The 19788-nt window shown below is 38.8% G+C and overlaps 1 protein-coding gene across 1 annotated transcript in view; it reads right to left on the bottom strand.

The window, feature by feature from the left end:
* Positions 1 to 2663: 2663 nt before the first annotated feature.
* Positions 2664 to 19788, bottom strand: part of tnfsf10l (TNF superfamily member 10, like) — a 72382-nt gene continuing 55257 nt past the window's right edge. The window contains exons 3-7 of the mRNA XM_084712276.1: positions 9076 to 9112; positions 8879 to 8986; positions 5167 to 5330; positions 4414 to 4524; positions 2664 to 4319 (exon numbers count right to left, since the gene is read on the bottom strand). Coding sequence (XP_084568402.1) covers positions 4134 to 4319; positions 4414 to 4524; positions 5167 to 5330; positions 8879 to 8986; positions 9076 to 9112 — 606 coding nt within the window. The 3' untranslated portion in view covers positions 2664 to 4133. The remainder of the gene's footprint in view (positions 4320 to 4413; positions 4525 to 5166; positions 5331 to 8878; positions 8987 to 9075; positions 9113 to 19788) is intronic.

Here is a 19788-nt window from a genome sequence, read left to right as displayed (position 1 = left end):
AACATATTGCCAAATGTCCACACACAGAGGGAAAGTTCAAATATTTGTTTATTTTCTCAGCAACAATGTGCTACACATATTCACAGCTATAAAACTGTCCAGTACAAACACACCTCAGACACATTCAATGTAAAAATTTTCCCAGCTGGCCCAGGGATTTATGCTGCTATGATATGAGAATGTATGCTGCGTTATTATCATTGATGTGGACCTGTTTCAATTAACTGTTTGCTTTGGTTGGAGTGCAAGGAAGAAAAGGCCGTCTGATTGTTGAGGTTTATTCCAGATAATAAACGGACTTAGGCTCAAGTTCATGAAGGAAGAGCGAGCTTAGCTTGTGTGATGTGATGGAGCGTCAGCGGGCTGAGAGAAAGCCCAACAGAAACGTGACCAGGTGCATGCCGCGCTGCAAACAGAGCAGTTAAAACAGCAATCAAACACAAAATGAAATTTTCTTTCAATTTTGTACTTTGCTCTGAAAAATAAACGGGATGTGTTGTGTTTTCATAGCTTCCCTAACAAACCTATGGAATAACGTAACCTTGCATATACACAGGTACATGTGAACAACCGTGCCAGAAAGATGAGCCTAGCCTCAAAAAAGTGTGTGTATACGCGTATAAATCCTTTCCTCTCAAGGAAAACAAATTGGTTGCATATACAAACAAAGACATCTCCATGTGTACATTTGTTTGACCTCTCACACACACTCACACACACTCGCACACACTCCCTACATGCCTCTGACTGGACACTGACATCTACCAGATGGCACAGGGAGTCTAGACAGTGTGGATAAATGAGAGTGTGTCAGAGTGTGTTTGTGTCTTTGCACTGGATGTGACACTGGATGATGTGTGTGTCTAGGTGGGATGTGGTGTTAGCTGATGTGTGTATATCCTTTATGTGCATACGTGTTCAAGTGTGTAGGGGTCGAGCCTGTGCTAGTTGGCGAATGGTTTATGTCTGCGAATATCCCCTCGCGCTCCCTCCAAATCTTTTTTTATGTGCGCCTGTGCTTTGTTACTTAATCTGGTCTCTGTTTTCCTAAAATTCACCTTTCCTGTGTCCGCTTGATGAACTGTTTTGCTAAGGGTCCCCGTGTTCCAAATTTGCATCATACGGGTGTGTTTCCTGCTGCTATATCGCATCTGAATTGCACAAAATGTTTGCATGTGTTTTTGTGCATGTATCAGTGTTTCCAGGGGATTGGAGTTATTTATCTCCTGGTCAACAGCTGTTGGTCTGTCCAAAAGTACAACTTGACCTCAATTTTAATTAAGAACAGTTTCAGGTCTAATACCCCAAATTAATTTGGTTTTCTTGTTTGCAACAAACTTTTATCTGGTAACAAACTATTTCTATGACGTTAAAATACATCTGTTTTCCACTGAACTGCCAGGTGATGGTTGCATTAAAAGGAATAGCCAAGAAAGAGATGAATTTGATACCACTCTCATTACTGTCCGTTAAATATGAAGCTACAGGCAGCAGACAGTTAGCTTAGCACACGGAGTAGAAACAAGGAGAAACAATTATCCTGGTTGTCCAAAAGTGACAAATTCCTCCACAGGTTAGCTGTTTCCCCCCGCGTCCAGCTATGCTAACTGTATACTACTGTAAAAATGAACAGGTTGGTTCAACTTAAAATAATTTGTAATCTGGCTACCTTGTGTTGAGTTGGGCAAGCTAATACACTTCAGTTGTTTGCACAGAAATCTGAGCTCCTTACATGTAGAATAAATGTTTGGGGTGACGAAGGTTAAGCTGAAAAAAAAACTTTACATTACAACTTTACATTTCAATTTTAATCACACACACTTTTTTAGTGATCCAACAAGATATTTTGAGTTGTACAAACCAAAATCGTAGTTGAGACAACATAGAGTGGCTCGTAAAACCATCAAACTTGAAAATAAAACTTGGCTCCTCAAACTTCAGTTATTTGCACACAGATCTGAGTTTCTAGTTGAATCATTTTTAGAAGTTTTAGTTGTACAAAATGAAAATAAAACTCTTTTTGAATCAATTTATAATTTAAAGTTGTGCAAACATAAAGCAAGTTGACTCAGCGAAACATCTTGTTGAATTAATTTAATTGAATCTTTTTAAGGCTGCCAGGTTTCTTTTTTCAGGAATAGTATATCTTCACTGTGATGTTAAACGCATTAAAACAAACAAACAAACAAATAAACAAACAAAGAAGCAAAAAAGCAAAAAAGGAACTGCATAATTTGCCCACACAGGTTAAATTTCTATTTCCTAACAGAAGTACGTAAAATCAACATCAAAGAACATTCAGAATGCCATTTTTATTTCATTTCAAAACTGACAGTGGTCTTTTTGGTATGAATCTACTTCATATCTGAATATTAAGACAAATATTTACTGTGTTTCTTTAATTATTTACATTCAACTAATAAAACTGTGCAAAACAGGCTTGGCTTTAGCTCTATTGTTAACGGTCAGATATAACTGTGGTATCAAAGTCCTCATCTAATTCACGGCAAAAACATATTTTTTTAGTATTCTTTTGTTTCTCTTCTAAAGGAAGGTAAGTTTACTCCATTCTAGTATATTATCCAGATGTTATTTTGGTATATTTGTGTACCGTCAATTCTCGTGGTCCTTAGTAGTAGCACAAACTTGAAAAATGTTTTATGTTCATGATGAAACTACAGTAACAGGTTTTGGTGATTTGCAGAATAAAAGATGTCTAGGTTAAAACTTGGCTACATTTGATACAAAAGTTAAAAAAAGTAGAAAAACAAGACATAGTCTTTTAACAGCATTTCAGTGTTTAAAAAAACTGTTTTATGTCACCTAGACTTTTCTCTTTTCATCTGAAAATCATCTAAACCACGCTCTGTGGATGTTTTTTGTGTTTGTGTGACCAGCCTATATTTGCATGTGTGTTTGTCACACTGTTCCCAAACGCAGCTCCACAGGGTAGACAAGAAAGACGACATTCTTTACATGAAAAGAAGTAGAAAGATCATGAAGGAAAAATGAAAGAGAGAGAAGAGAGATCATTATCACAGACTCGTCAGGCTGCATACTGCCCTCAGCCTCTTTCTCTCTCTTTCCTTTTATCCTCTGCAGGGTTTATTCTTATTTGCATTTACAAGTTTTCTGCCTCTCCCTCCTCCTCATTTTCATCCCCCCTTTCCTTGCAGACTCATTTGTTCAAAAGGCACCTTATGTGGCTTCTCACAGTCTTATTACTGTATCCAGTACAAAGAAGCGATTCTTATTCTCCTCTTAAAAATGTCCTTCCATAAAATCCACAGTTCTAGTGTTGCACATAGAAAGTCCTCAGCAAAATCCAAGTGGTTTTAAGTCCAGTCAAGGTGAAATACACATGAATTACATTTAAAATCACCACAGTTCATTGTCTAAAATTCATTCTCAGCCATTCATATGTACAGTACTCTCATGGCACGCTTAAAAAAAGTTATATTCCACACATTTTTGCTTTGGCTTGATCATTTTCTTTTGCTACCATTTCACCGTCCTTCCTCGTCACATCGTCGATGCAGAGGATTAAGTTTTTATTGTGTGTACATTCTTCGGTCTGGAATCCAAGGGTCCAATTGTTTCCCACAAAAAGGCTGTTGACATGCGAGATACGCTGAGAATTGTGTTAATTTGGGACACAGGCAGCAGGTTGGCCGAATTTTTGGGGGCGCGATTCTTGTCTAACGGGAAGATGTCAAAGTTTTTCATGTTTTTCCATGGTTTACTTCTCTTTTTTACATCCAAAAGGCAATTTCCTTTTCCCAAGAATCAACAGAAAATCAATATCCTCACATTTATTTTTGCATGATTGCACTTGTCTCTTTGTATATCTTGTTCTCAATGGTTAGGTTTCACTTAATGGAGTGTAAGGGAGACAAATCCACTCTTTTTTTTTCCCTTTCACCCCGTCCTGTTGCAGCGTTCTCTCAAGCAAAGCCTCCAAACCCCAATCCTTCCATTCTTCGATGTATCCGTCCAAACAAACATTGAGGATCCAAGATCCAGGCCAACATCCCACAGTGCTCACTAAAAGACCCTTTTTCCAATCAACGGATATTCAAAAGTCTCCAGTCCACCCATTTATCCATTCCTATTTTTCCTCCCATCCCTTTCTCTCAGAGGTCCAGGCGGAAGGCGCCGAAGTAGCTGGAGGAGTCGTCAGCGTTGACCATGGTTGGAGAAGAGACGGAGACAAAGAGCTCGTCGCCGGCCCTCAGTTCAAACAGCCCCCCCTGGTAGACGGAGTGGAGGGCGTACTCGGCGTCTGGAGCCCAGCACTTTGTTCCCACCCCCTTCAGGAGCTGCAAAAAATTCAGAATGAAGGTAAGAAAGATACTAAACAGTTTGCATTAATGGTCATGACTATGTTATTTCAAGTGAAGGGGGGTGATATACCTGTATGGGGCTTGGGTAGGAGGTTTTCTTGTAGACGCACTGCACCAGCTGGTGGCTGACACTGCGCTGGTCTCCATCACTGGCTGCTGGGGACGGATAACGGAAATACACCTGGAGGAAGGAGAGAGTGGAGTAGGGACAGCGGATCAAAATAAAGCATTAGGATTGTTCCTTACTATTAAAGCATCACATGGTATTCTGGATTGGTGCTTAAACGTTTATCCAATTACTTGGTTAATTTAGCAAAAACTGTGAGGATTACCAATGTGAGGATTCAAACCTCTTCTCTGTCTGATTCATTATAAAATTTGAAGTCCTTTAAGTTTGTAGATTTTTAACCTTCACCTTGAGCTCTCAGTACTGTCTAAATCTAACTGATCGAGGTAAGATACAGATAATAACTGATTGCTATTATTAAGAAGGAAAATAATCATTATTTGCAGCTGTACTTTTGATTAAGAACATCAACCCATGTGCATGTCGTTAGTGGGATAAAAATAAATATAGCTGAAATGTATTTGAGCAGTATTTTGTTGCAATTGGGCTAAATTGCAAATCACCATTAATCGGTGTACTGTAGGTTTTCTCTTACATGCACCAGTACAACTATCTTAACTTCAGCAGTTATATAACAACACAAAACCTAATTTAGAGGTAGGTAAAATAGTCATTTCTATAATAAACACTATAATTTTCTGTCAAAAGGTGCAGAAGTTTGCACCAAATCCATATAAAAGACTGTAGTATTATCACCTGTGAGTATAGGTAATACCGCCCATCCTGGGGCACCCGCAGCTTCCCATTGGTAAGGGTCATGTTGTGCAGGTGAGCACCAAAGCTCTGATTGGCCCATGAGCGGACCACATGGCGGCAGGACTGGTGGAGACCCGGCGTGGGGATCGGGTAAGGGGGGAACCCTGTTGGTGAGAAATATTACATGATTAGGTTAGTGGTGCAGTGTTGCGGCACAAATTAGCAGAGATCAGATTTCAGACATAATGTTGTAGGCTAATCACAACCTGATATGGTTGTACAGATCGACACACACTAGAAGAGCAGTAATACGGATTTCCAACACCGCCAAACAGTCATTTGCACAGTCCATCAGTTTTTCATCTGGTTGTCTGGGGTCAGGTCACAGTGACAGCAGACTGAGTAAGGTAATCCAGATGTTCACTCCCCACTTCCCAGTTCCTCTTGGGGGAACCCAAGGTGTTCCCGGGCTAGATATCTGTAATATGTAATTCCTACAGCGAGTTCTGGGTCTACCTCTTGGTCTCCTCACAGTCAGATGTGCCCAGAAAACCTCCAAAGGAAGTTAGATGCCTGAACCCCTTCAACTGGCTCTTTTTGATGCAAAGTAGCAGCGGTTCTATTCCAGTTGTTGGATTCAGTGTGGGGGACTTTTGATAGACTTGACAACTCAAAATTTAGTAATGAAGTTCTAAAGATCTTCAGTGAGAGGGCAGACAAACGCACACCAAAGTCTTTTTAAGGTGCTGGCGCCTTTCAGAACACTGGTGATTAAAAGAACTTAAGTTCTTCTTAAGAACTTCAAGATCTAAAAATATTGATCTGAGTAAGATATTGTGTGTCATCAACAAATGTCTTTTCTTGTAACTTGTACAGTGTCAATTGTTAACACTGGTGTTGTCACAACCGGTAAGAACATTTCCTCACTGTGGCATTTGTAGTGCTTCCTTCCTTTAGCCTTTTATTTTCTACTTTATTTTCCGGACTCAGTTTATGATTTCGAGTAGTTAACCTGCTGATCCTCACTTTGCATGGTGTCCTATTTAATATGATTTAAAGGGACAGTCGATCAACTATTTTTTGTGTGTTTTTATAAGTCATTTCAGTGGCTCATTTATCTTTCTCTTTCTTAGTTTAAAAAAAAGTACATCAGAAGCTCTTCTGCTGGCTGGTTCTCAGCCAGCCAGACATTAGTCAGTGGCCAGTTAATCTTGGGCTTTCCTTCCATATTCAACAACTTTTCCTGTTCATGCATGCATCATTTCCTGTCTCCCAACTTTGTGTCTCCATCATACATGTGCATTGTTTGCATATTGTGGTGGATTTTTCAGTGTGGGAACTTTTCTAATGCTGCAACATGGTAATTGCATGTGTCACATATTTCTGCATAATTGGTATTTGAAAATGTGTGTGGTGAGTGTGTAATGCTCGTGCATGCTCGACTAACCACACCTTTGTTTCCTTCACATTAATTAGACAATGTTTTACTAGAAAACAATATCAAAGGTCAAGTATCAATTGTCTTGCTGTTGTACTTCCTTATGAGAAATCCAGGCTGAATGTGTGAACCTCACCCTCTCTTCCTTCTTCCCTACACACACACATTAGTGTGAGGACCATCTTTCCAAAGGTTTATAACCCACCTAGTCCTCACAAGGATAGCTGTACAAACACCAACATACAAACACACACACGCATATACGACAGCATCTTTGCTCCTTGTCAGCTCAATGGAAATAACATCAGGCAGCCTTTGCCAGATTGTCACCACCCTTCAGCTTGCACGCCAGCCTCAGATGAAACAATACGAAGGTCTGGATAACACACACACACACACACACACACACACACACACACACACACACACACACGCGAAGAACACAGCCCAACTTTAAATTCCACATTTAATGACACACATATGCTTGTCATTACTATTATCTGTCACGCTGTTCTAATAAATATCTGTTTTACGGCTGCATATACCTCAGTGACTCAGCTGAAAGACAGCCGAAAAATAGGAGAAAAGCCTCTGGCACGCAGGAAGTACTATTTATTTGAAGAACAATTGGTCAGACAGGAGGAAGCTGAATTCTTCAATGTTGTGCACAGGTTGTATTACTTTAATGGTTAAAGCAATTGAATTAGATCTTTAAGAGTTTAAGTCATAATGTTACGCTCCTTGGCCTGCCTTTTATAATAATGATTAAGCAAAGTTAGCAGAAGTACATACGTTCTTTACTCGAGCAGAAACAAAGATTCTTGTGTGAAAAAGACTCTGGTTAAAGTAGAACTACTGATTCAACTTTTTTACTGAAGTGAAAAAAGTGAAAAAGTACAGGCTCTTAAAGGTACTTCAAGTATAAATGTTGCCCTCTGAACATTTCTACTAGCTATTTCTGTATAAAGCTGTTTTCTCAGTGAAAGACATGCTGTCTACAGAGGAGTCCAGAAGACTGATAGAGCTGAATATTATGACATCACAGTGAAGTTGACCTTTGACCTTTTAGATATGAAATGTTATGACCTCATCATTTCGTCCTTTGTGTGAATTTTTTAATAATTTGCGTTCAAATTCTTGAATTGTGTTTTGTGAGGTGACCTTGACCTTTGAACCCCCCAATTCTAATCAGTTCATCCTTGGATCCAGGTGGACGTTTGTACCAAATTTGAAGAAATAAGGTTCTGTTGTTCCTTAGATATCACATTCACAAAAATGGGATGGAGGCAAGGTCGCAGTTACCTTGACCTTTAATCTTGGAACTTCTTCTGATCAGTTCATCCTTCAGTCCAAAAGGGGTTTTGTGCCATATTTGTGAAGACATTTTATCAGGGCAGTCTTGAGATCAAGTGTTCACAAGAATGGGACCAATAGATGTCTGAACAACCCAAAAAGATGATTCCTCCAGTTACAGCTGTCACTGGCACAGAGGCATAAAACAAAACAAAACCAAAAAAAAAAAAACACTATTGAAACTTGTTGGGTCCATAATAGAGCCAGCTCGTCATACAGATCTGGACCATCTATGAACTGTAATTAATTGCTCCATCTGGACTGAATGCAAGTGGACTCCGCAAAACAAGAACATCCTCCGAGCTGCAACCTACAGACTGAAGACAGGCAAATTAGTGCCTGGGATGCTAATGGTATGATTTAAGTCATTTTAATGCCAGAGTTCGCCTCTCGACGTGCAAATGTTTCACCAAAACAAGTTCCCCCTTAACACTATTTTGCAGCAGCATCGTTGCTGCATCTTGTGCTTAGCGCCGCCCAAGACGTTTGTGATTGGTTTAAAGAAATGCAAATAAGGCAGGGTGTGTTTTTTTCCCCTATAGTAGAATGTGCATGTGTGGAGCCAGACCTTTCCCCAGCGCTGTGGAGAGAGGTCCGGCCATATGAGACTAATGTTCCAGGACATCCATCAGTCCCACCCTGCTTAAACGTGTGTTAGTTCTCCTCTGCCTTCATCCACATTTGTTCCTCCCAAATGTCTGCATTATTCAAACATACACATGTAGGCAAGGAATGAATCCTGTTTAGGGTCTTTCTTCTCTTCATATTGATTTATGATTTCAGCACACAGAAAAGTTGTATTGCAGTTCCTCTAATCTTGACATTAATTATACACACACTGACAGACAAGAAGCAACTTTTATGACATTCAGTTGCACTCTTCTTGAAACCATTGACCCAAAGTAATTATCTCAGCCTCACCTTGAGAGCTGGTGTCTCTGAGGGTCAAGTGGGCAGATGGCCTCTGGGTCACGGAGGTCATGAACTTTGACCCTGAGTTGTTGAAAGAGCGAGGCATGGTTCTTGCCTCTGAGGGAGAAAGAAAATGGAAGAATGTCAGGAAAGACGTTGTTGCCTTGGGGTCTGTGTGTGAGTGTGTGAAAGTTAAAGATACTCACCTATGAAGGTTTGTTTGGAGATGATGTTCTCTGTCACCTGAAAGAAAATGAGGGAAAATGTCATTAATAATAGTGACATTTGATAAATGGTGTTTTTTTTAAAAGTGGTTATTCATCTTAAAGCTACTGGCAACCCAAATCCACAACAGCCTCCTAGCTATATAATTTAGGGTCTAAGCATCTAAAAAAATATTAGAAATTAGTATATTGTCATCTAAGTCTCACAAGTACACAAACAAACTAGCTGATAGAGGCAGCCGTAGACCAGTAACTTACAAGTTCTGCAAGGAAAAATTATTGTTTTTGTGACAGAAGTTTGGTTGCTTTGGAGAGAGCATTATTTGGCTCATATAACGACAGCTTTAAATGTTTATTTAACTAATTTATTTAACTTTTATGAGTGTGAAGTTAAATATTAACCTGAAATTGTTCTGTTTATTCTTTGCTGTGATAGATGAATAACGAACAGTGTGGGTGTACAGACTTAAATGGCTGTAATAAACATGTTAGTAATTTATTTAATAGTTAACTCGAGTCAGTTTTATTTATATAGCCCCAAATCACAGATTTTACAATCTTTTATGACATCCTCCACAGACAACCTCAGACCTTTGATTCGCATGAGGAAAAAACATAAAATCCATGAAAAAGCAGACACACAGTATTGTAGATATTGTACATGCTGAACAGACAGAAATAACAGGAGTAAAATTACCATATAGAGAATAAGGATAACCATATTAGCTAGGTAAAGTGTACTAATATGTAAATATTAAGTGTGATAATCTAGTAAGACTTTCAAGCAGAGTGTAAAAGTACAACTAAAGTATAAAGCTAGATTAAATAATTTTCAGTTGCTACTGTTGGAGCTGGAGGTGAAATCACATTGAAATAATACGTTATATATTATATGTAATATATTCATCATTCTCATGATAATTGTTTTAAATATAAATCATGTACAACCCTAATTCCAAAAAAGTTTGGATGCTGCATAAACGTAAATAAAAACAGAATCAAATGATTTGCAAAAACTTTCAGCTGAGCGCAGTAAAACACTCCCATACCATCACAGATGCTGCTTTTGAAGTTGGTGCTGGTAACAATCAAGATGTTTCTTTTCCTCTTTAGCCTGGAGGTCACGATGATATACTCAACTGAATATAGATTGAAAACATTTTGCAAATCATTGCATTCTGTTTTTATTCACGTTTAACACAACGTCTCAATTTTCTTTGGAACTGGGGTTGTCCTTTAGTAATATAATAAAGGTATAATTAAGTCATTTCAACAAAGGGAAGAATCATTTTTGTATTTTACAGTATTTTCTGCTGAAACTCTCATTACCACATCACTGTTCTGTCTAAATGTGTTATGTTGTTCTTTAAACAGTGTAAAATTAAAATATTCCCCCCAAAATTAATGAATGTTCTACTAGAGGTTTTCAAATGACAGACAAATTAACTGAATATTCATGTCTAATAATAATAATAATAATAATAATGATAATGATAATGATAATGATGATGATAATAATAATAATAACTGGAAAAAATGAATCATCTCCTCTACCAGTAAGTCATTCTTGTAAGGCCACAAGTATCTTAACTCTGCAGGCTTTTACTGTTCAGAATAATCTTCACAGAGTGCTATTCTGGCAAACAGAAAGAAATTAAAACACAAACAGAACTTTTGCAATGTCATTTTTTCACTTTCTTGCAGCTGTGAGTGGCTCCCACTCTCTGTGATGCATTGCAACACCACTCTCAGTTACTTTGTGTAAATAGCGGCGTTTTAAAGTCCCTTGTGTGTGAATATGCCACGTCATGTGACACTCTAAATAAGGTTAGAATTAAGTTAGAGTTTGTTTTGAAGTTCTTCCTTCTCCTCCCCTCCCGCCTCTTTCTCCTCCTCCTCCATCATCACAGTAACAAACTATAAATGTTCCTTCTTTTCTTCTGCTCTCTGTCCCATCTCTGTTTTATTTCTCCTGCTCCTCGATGTCATCCCTCGCCCTCAGCAAGGGATGGCCTCTGTTTCATCTCCAGATGTAGACAGCCGGGCCATGGAAAATACACACACAGATGCATCTCCTCACTCTCACACACTGAGTAATTCTTCTCTCACACATGCTAATGCTTTCTGTGACCATTGCGCCTTGTTTTTGTCTTTCCCACTTTGTAAATCAGGCTCCAGTCATCCCTTTTTCATACATTTTCAGTTAATATATCTTCTCTTCTTTGCTATCATGTCTCTCTTTTCTCGTCCTTCATTTGTCACCTGATCACTCTTCATTCTTAAACCCTTACAGTTAATCATTTACCCCCTTACTCTCTCTACATGCTAACCTTTCCTCTGTCTTATTCCCTCACTTTCTTAGAATGTCTCTTTTTTTCTGCATTATATCCTGTCCTGTCAAAAACAAAGTCAACATCTACACTTCAGTCATCAAATAAAAACGAGGTGAGAATTTCAGCAAGGGACGAGTTTGGAAAACATCCAATCAGAATAATCAGATGGACACAATCGGATAGCACTAACTCCAACCTGGGAAGTCAACTAGCATGCACTCAATGCATGTCTCATAAACTGTACAGAAATGTCTTTAGAAGAAATAGAACAGACATCTGAATAAATTTCACATATGTCAAGGAAAATACATTTGCAGATGAATCAACCCTAAATTCATTTAAGGTAAACACACTTTTGTTTTTCAAAGTAATAATTAGTAGTAATTTTATCAGCAAACCTGAGCTGCTGTCATTTCACTTAACCTGAAATCCAATGAAAGCCAAAAGAAACTACCTGTGTCCTGAACTGATTTCACCAGAAGATCACTTAACATACTAAACATAATCGTGTAAAGTTTTACTGTCACACTGTGAAACAAATACATAATAAAAAGAAGAATGCAAGTTTGAAGAAATAGTATGTGTAATGTTAGACAGTACAAAGAAGCAGAAATGTAGTATAATGTTTAAGTTAATAACAAGTTAACAGATGGAGAAGTGCTGGAAAAAAGTGCTTGTTAGGGTTAGGAAAAAAACTTGTTGGCCAAATAATCAACTGAAGTGAAAGAAAGAAGAGACACATCATAAATACAACTTAACTTTCTTTGAGGAACTTTACTATTTTGCTCTATCCATCTCAAAAAAACAGCTATTTTAAAAATTAAAACTCCTCAAGTGTAAGTTTAAGATGAATACTGGATCACATTTTAAAGTTTTGGTGCAACAGAATTAAGTTTAATCTAGGTTTAGAGTAAACACTAAAGTGAGGTTTGGATTTATTTTTATAAATTTTAAGCTACTTCAAAAGTTTACAAGATAATTTAAAGATTAACCATGTTTTAATGTGGTTTTCAAGATTTATCTTTGTGCTACTCAGCTTTAGTTAACTAAAAACAGACTGAAACTAAAACAATGGAGCTAAATGGCATTTTAGCCAAAAGACTCTGACCAAAACCAAATCAAAATTTGCTGTCAAAATGAACACTTATGTGCCCTGCTTAATGTGCCCTGCAGAAAGGCACTGAGCCCTCTGTGGTATGAATATGCCTGATTAATTTGCTGAGATGCCACGAAATCCTGAATATGATTAATTTCACCGCTGTTTTTAATGGTCGTCCAGCTATAACTGTGGTGTTGTTCTTGGCAGCATGCCTGTTTCTCCTGCACCGAACACTCAACCCAACCTGCAAATTGGACATGATCGCTCTGGGGTTTGGCGTGTGTGTGAGTGTGTGTGTGAATGGCAAGCACAGGGCCCCCCCGACTCGTGTATACCCTATATACTCTAAGGGGAACCCAATACAGTAAAAGTACAGAGCGCCGACCCGGCCGCACTCGCTTGTCTCGCTAGGCGTAGCATGCCTGTCTCTGCTCCACGTTCCTCAAGTCCTGAAAGCATAAAATTACCCGCATGCACACCCACACGAACTTGAAGAAACGAGAGAAAATTGCCAACAGATTTTCTCTCCTGCATGTGGGGGAGTTGAACAAGAAAAGTAAAAAAAGCAAAACAAGAAATGTGGGGGTATTTTCCTGGTGATCGGGCCCACTGTGAGCCTTTGTGTCAGGGTGACTCCAGAACAGCATGTTTTCAATATACGCATTCAACACGTCTGCTGTCTTTAACGCCTAAAAGCTCACATGGGAATCTACTGGATGGCTAAAGAGTGAAATCAGCTGTAGAGGCTGCATGCATAATTTATGTTCACAGCAGTGGAAGCTTTCTCAGTCACTTGCATGTTTAAAGGTGGAACGCCACTGTCATGTAAAGTTATAGTCATTGACTGTGTTCTTATGCACTGTTTGCATCTGGCTTGTATTTTTGAACACACTGTATGTGGTTAGTATCGTACATTTAAGCTGAAAGGTGTCCAACTTTGTGAGCAAAGACATCAGACTGAAGACATGAATGTGACAGTTAAGGTAGTGTGGAGTCTCTAAACAATGAACGGGTAAAGCTAATGGACTTTCATAACAATATGAGAGCACTTTTCCCTCAGATATGATGAACTGACCATTCTTAAGCCCCACCCCTTTTTGCTCTTTATCTCAATGGCAGCTGAGCAAACATGATACCTGACAGAATCTGTCACCTTTCTCTTTTCTTGTACTTAGATATATGTGCTAGACTTATCTCTGTTGAAAACAGAATAATTGACTATGAAAATAATCATTAGTTGCAGGCCTGTCAGTTATTTTCTTGATTAATTGATTAACAGTTGTTTTAAAATGTCAGAAAATGGTGAAAAATGTCGATCAGTGTTTCCCAAAACCTAAAATGACGTCCTCAAATGTCATGTTTTACTAACAACACAAAGATATTCGATTTACTGTCAGAGAGGAGTGTAGAAACCACAAAATTAATATTTAAGAATCTGAGAATTTTGACCTTTTTACTTAAAATTACTTAAACCGATTAATCATTTATCAAAATAGTTGGCAGTTATTTCAATAATCAGTTAATTACTGCAGATCTAGTTGAAAAGAGAACCAATATTTGAAGATTGTTAAAAGATGTTACTGGAAGACCTGTAAAAGTGACACATTTTAAGTTGGCTAATAGTAGCGAAACACTAGCTAGCTAAGGATTGAGGTATATTAGGCAGGTAGTTAGCAAGCGTTTTGTTCACTGATGATTTATGTGGATATTAGCTCAGGGTTCTGCAACCTTGACTACAGAAAGAGCCACTTTTTGACAAAAAAAAAAATGAATTCCTTTTTTATAGCTAGTCTCAGGAGACTCAGTACTAGCCACGGGCATAATTTTGAGAAAAAGGCAACATCTGTAGGTGATGAAGTCAGATTCACAGGCTGATATAGTGGTTTAGTGTGGTGTTGAACTGAAAAAAATAAATCATGGAGTCTTCATGTTGAACAGCCAAATCGAATTCAACTGATATAATTGTGAGTTGGGTGCAGCCCTAAAGTAGAAACAGCAGATGTTTGGTGCTACCAGTGGTTTCAGTGTTATAAATTTGCAATAAAAGGAACCTACTGGTACATTTTAACTTGTTTGTAAGCTTGCAGCTTTAAGTAATTATTTTGCCTTTTTACTGAAAGATCAACTACTGCTAATATCATGGGGGGAACCCCACGTAATTAGAGTTCTGGCTTGTTGTAACACTTTCCTAATGGTAACGGCATGTATTGAATAAAACATGTCAGTCTTTAATCTGTCCATTCTCACTCACTCCCAACATGTTAAATTTGGCAGCTTGGTCGGTGCCCTTATGCTTCTAACTATGACGCTGTAGGTACAGCCCATAGCGTCATTTCTGGAGGCGTTCCTCTAGCATCATGTTATGTGCCACTGAAGTCAGTTGACGTAGGATAAAGAGTGAGAAAGTCCACAAATGGAGGAGTTTGTGGTGGATGGACAGGTCAAACAAACACAGGACACTAGGGTTTGTGTCCCATATGAAACCTAAAGTCGTTTACTGCTTTTTAACTTAAGGAGTACACAATATTTATGTACCGTATATAAGTTATGTTACAGACATGAAGTTAGAGAACTAAGGCACCTAACCGTAACCACAATCTGTTCCCAGTCCTAACCAAACAGTTTTGATTCCTACACCTAGCCTAGTAGTTTTGATGCCTTTGTTTTGAAAGTCTACATATTGCATATTGATTATAGTTAATGTTATCATGGAAACCCTGCATGTGTAAAACATACACTAGAGGGGTACCCACACATCATTGTGGGGCGTAGGGCCAAAAGTTTGGCTGCTCACTTGTTGCTGGATGCTTTGAAATATACAGATGCACAGACCATACCGAGCCTACACAAACAGGCGCTTCAGTGTGGCGTGAACAAGGTCGTTTAGTGAAGTGGGGCCAGTGAAGTTTAGTGAAGGGGTTTGGTTGAATGACTATAATCTACAGTAAAGTGAGGCTGAGCTTGTCTTTAGACAAGTGGACTATTGGCTCATTGCAGCCTTTGCATTTATTTAGGGTTTTTTTTCTGTCCTTCAGTTAAGTGGATTCCAGTATCTTATGACTGACATGTATGCAGCACTTTTGTTACTCAAGTCATTATTCTTTTTTTCTTGGCTGCAGTGAGCTGCATAGAGTGTTTGGCTGCAAGACAGGAGTAGGAGTTTTAGTGAATCCATCTTCTTTTTCCAGTTTACCTCGCCAAAGTGGGCTCCTTGTGCAGATTGGACCCTCAATCTTGTCAAGTGAGTCAGATATCTCACTCCAAAAGTTCAGTAAGAACCAGCGATGTCAGGATATACATATAGGATTAGGCAACTCTTCACGTTCCCTCCGATGCTCATTGTAAGGATTTCTGAAATGATCCTTTTCTGGAGCTCTTACATGTTTACTTCTTGTTCAAGCTGCCCTCCATCATTACATCCACCTCCTGATTGAGGATTTCACTGAATCTTAGTCATTATTTCCAAACTGTTTCTCATTTAAGACAGACCAGAGAGAATGGGTGAAAAGGTCATAAGCAGGACTGTATGGCACACATCCCTGTGGGACACCAAGATGACCTGTGATAACTTCACATAGGGGCTACTGCAGCATTCTTTGCCTTGGAAATGAGTGTTTCTCTAAAGGCTTGATTATACTCCCAAACAGATGTGTACGCAGACAGCTGCAGCCACCATGGACTAGGGCTAGGTATTCTTTAAAAATAACATAATATTAATAACAATGCCAGTACGTACACTGATATGAATGGAGGAGTATTCATTCAATGTGATTTTTTAGGCTACTTTACTGTAAAAACACATGAGTATTCCATCCCTGTTAAGAATTTTGTAACATAATATTTGCTAAATTGAGATGATTGTTATAAGACTCAGCAATGGCTAAGTAGGTTAACTGAGAATAACGCTAGACTCAAGATTTAATGAGACAAACACTTTGGGAGACAGGAGGACATGCATGCATTCAACAGCTTAATTTGAAACTGGCTGGAGTGAAATTTGCATAGGAACCAATAAGCAGAATCAAAATATAAATTTTTAATGATTCTTTTTGAATTGTAATTTTAGAATTGATTCATATTTGGAATCGGTTCTTGATGCCCAGTTAAATGCCGAGTTAAATGCTTGCTATGTCAGAACACATGCAAAGTGTTTTTTCCATCTTCCATCAAGCACATTAACTATTTTTTTAGAATAAAACAAAATTCACTTAAAGTGTGCATAAAGTTTTTTTTGGAATTTTACCTTTCCATCAACCTTTTCTAATGTTATACTTGTTAACATGCCTATTCACACCAAACATGATCCTGCAGGAAAATTTTACATATTTGTTAGGAAAAACAACCATTTGTTGCATAAATGAACCCAGATATAACATTAACCTTTCTAACCTTGACCATACACAACCTGAACTTTGCCACTCAGTCAAACACTCTGCAATTAACTTTTTAAAGCTGTAAATGTTGTACATATGACTTTGCCAGAAGGTTAATCACAACCTCTTGTTCCATGTGGAGCAAAGGCTTCTGGGCTTCCAGGAAGTAAGACATGTTTATGTGTTTATGGGCTTTACCATTAATGAGGGTTTTAGCATCCGTCACATGGTGGTTTACTGTGAAAGACGACACTGCTCCCCCCATTAAGTGGGTTGCTTTTGTTTCTAGTAAATCAGCCTGTAGCCTCTGATGTGACAAGCCTCAAAGTTCAAGTTCACTGCCAGCATGACCTGAAGTGTGCACATCAGGCTCACCCGGCACCAGGGCACTCAGTGTGTGTGTGTGTGTGTGTGTGTGTGTGTGTGTGTGTGTGTGTGTGTGTGTGTGTGTGTGTGTGTGTGTGTGTGTGTGTGTGTGTGTGTGTGAGAGAGAGTGTGTGCGCAAGTCTATAAACCCTTCGAAGTGTCACAATAACAACAGCAAATAAACTCCCTTGGCCTCTTTCACCCTGTTTAGAACAACACAGAGATGAAAATAGTCTGATTTCTTCATGTCATACTTTGTCTGGCCAAAAGCTAAAAAAAGACAGCATTACTAAAAGACACTAAGAGGGAAAGATCAAAGGTTACTGTACAAGGGAGAGCCATGGAGAGTAAGACAAGACGATGCGAATAAATCCTTAGAAATTCCTTTTTGGCAGGTCTAATCCTCTACATGCCTCCTGTTGCAGTTGTGGCCACGGACCAAACTACTGATGCCACAGCAGGTGTTTTGGCTTTAAAACGGCACTCCTGCAACTTGGTATTACGCTTACATAAAGTTGGGAGACTTGAAGAGGACTAATCTATTAAAAAATATCAAAACAGGCAGGGATAATATGACTTTTTGTCTCTAATATGTGCCAAACTACAAAATGTTAGATCCTACACCTCCCACAATGCAACACAATAGTGTCTTTCCTCAAACAAGACCCTGTATGCTTAGTCTGACTCACCGGATGTAGACTGTGGATGTAGAAAAACTGCTCACAGGACTTTTCCACTGGCACTTTGGGGTATTTCAAGTCAAATTATGCTGTGTTGATTTCCATTTCTATCCATTAGTTTTGCAGACTTTTAGCCATAAACTAAAGTATCTGACAAATTTACACTCTGACCTGATGGTGACGTGAAATGAGAAGTCAGTTATCACAATTAATTTCATGGCAATCCATCCAATAGCTGCAGAAACATTTCAGTCAAAACCACAAAGGTCAACCTCATTGTGGTGCAACAGAAAACTTGAACGTCAAATTTCATGCATATAACATTTATTTTCATCTGTTCCGAAGTGATGGAACGACTGACCAACATTATCATCCCTAGAGCCACACCTTGAGCGTAACTAAGAATATAAGGTCTCAAGCCATTTTTGATATCACAGAATGACAAAAACATTCCAGTGCAAATTATTTCACACTTGTAGGATCATAATTTTCATTTGATCTGAACTTAATTGATGGATCAAACTATTCCTTTTATGTATTTTGCATCCCAGCTCAAACTTTAAAATATCTTACAGAGCTGTTGTGACTGCACAAATCGCACAAGCAACTGATGGAGTCATTTGTAAAGAGTCCAAACATGCAGAGCAAGTGAGGCTGCAGTGCCAAAAATCAGAGGTTGGTGGGAAAAAGAGCGAAAGATGATGGACAATTATGGGAAACAAGAGAAGAAGAGGAATGAGGATAAAAAAAAAGAAAAACACAGAGGAGAGTCAGAGTGGACGAGTACGGAGAAAAAAAAACAACAGGAGGACTGAAAGAGAGGATTGAGAGAGGAAAAGAAGGAGAGTGAAAGAGGGACAAGTATGCACATGAAGGAGCATTTCTTCTGCAGATTAGCAGTAGCTGCAACCCAATACTTTAATATGCTGCTCGACCCCGACAGGCCTGGACTTGTGTGTGTGTGTGTTTGAGTGTGTGTCAGCAGTGTGTGGTTCTTTGAGCTACAGCGAGAAACTTTTATCAGCTTTAATCTGGTCTAAGAGGCTACTCATTCCTCATTATGTGTGTGTGTGTGTTGCACAGTTCCAGTGTGCATGTAGATGTGATTTTTGGGAAGTGTTGTGCAGCCGGTTGAGTACATGCATGTGCACCAAAGATGGAGACGAAATACCTCACTGTTTGTGTGTCTACTGGCTAATGTTGCGCCTGAAAGCTGGCGTGATGATTAATAAGTAACCCAGACTTTGTTTAAAGCCAGATTGGTATGTAGATTTGAAGAAAAAGGAATGTACACAAAGTTTTTTTTTAGTTTTCTTCTTGCCAAGGCCTAATCAAAGAGAGCAGTCCTGTTTAGGAGTAAGACATCCGTCATTCTTGGTTACTGGCACCAGCTCCAGAGCGATCACTCAAATTTTACGGTTGGATGATCTGAAGGGTTCCTTGTATATTTGTCTTAATTTAAGCCAAACACCTCTGCGTCAAACAATCGTTCTACTTCTTCAATGTCTTGATTTTCTTTTTCACACTCTTTCCTTTCCAAAATCTCCCCTGAGCCAGACCAGTAATTGATGCCTGACAGGTTAAGCCCCATGGAAAATCTCCCCTCAGGTGATTCTCCACGCACACATGGGCCAGACTATTCCACAGTCCCTAAAAAGTTGGGATGTTTAACGTGAACAAAAACAGAATACAATGATTTGCAAATCATTGTGACTTATATTCAGTTGAATACACCTCAAAGATAACGTATTGTGATAATGTGTTTATTGTTTTTTGTAAATATACACTCATTTGATACCTGCAACACACAGGGGCAACAAAAGAATGGGAGAGTTGTTGAATGC

Source organism: Lutjanus erythropterus, chromosome 23 (assembly GCF_056507025.1).
Source record: "Lutjanus erythropterus isolate fLutEry1 chromosome 23, fLutEry1.hap2, whole genome shotgun sequence".
NCBI lineage: Eukaryota > Metazoa > Chordata > Actinopteri > Lutjaniformes > Lutjanidae > Lutjanus > Lutjanus erythropterus.
This window is presented reverse-complemented; position numbering and strand designations above follow the sequence as displayed.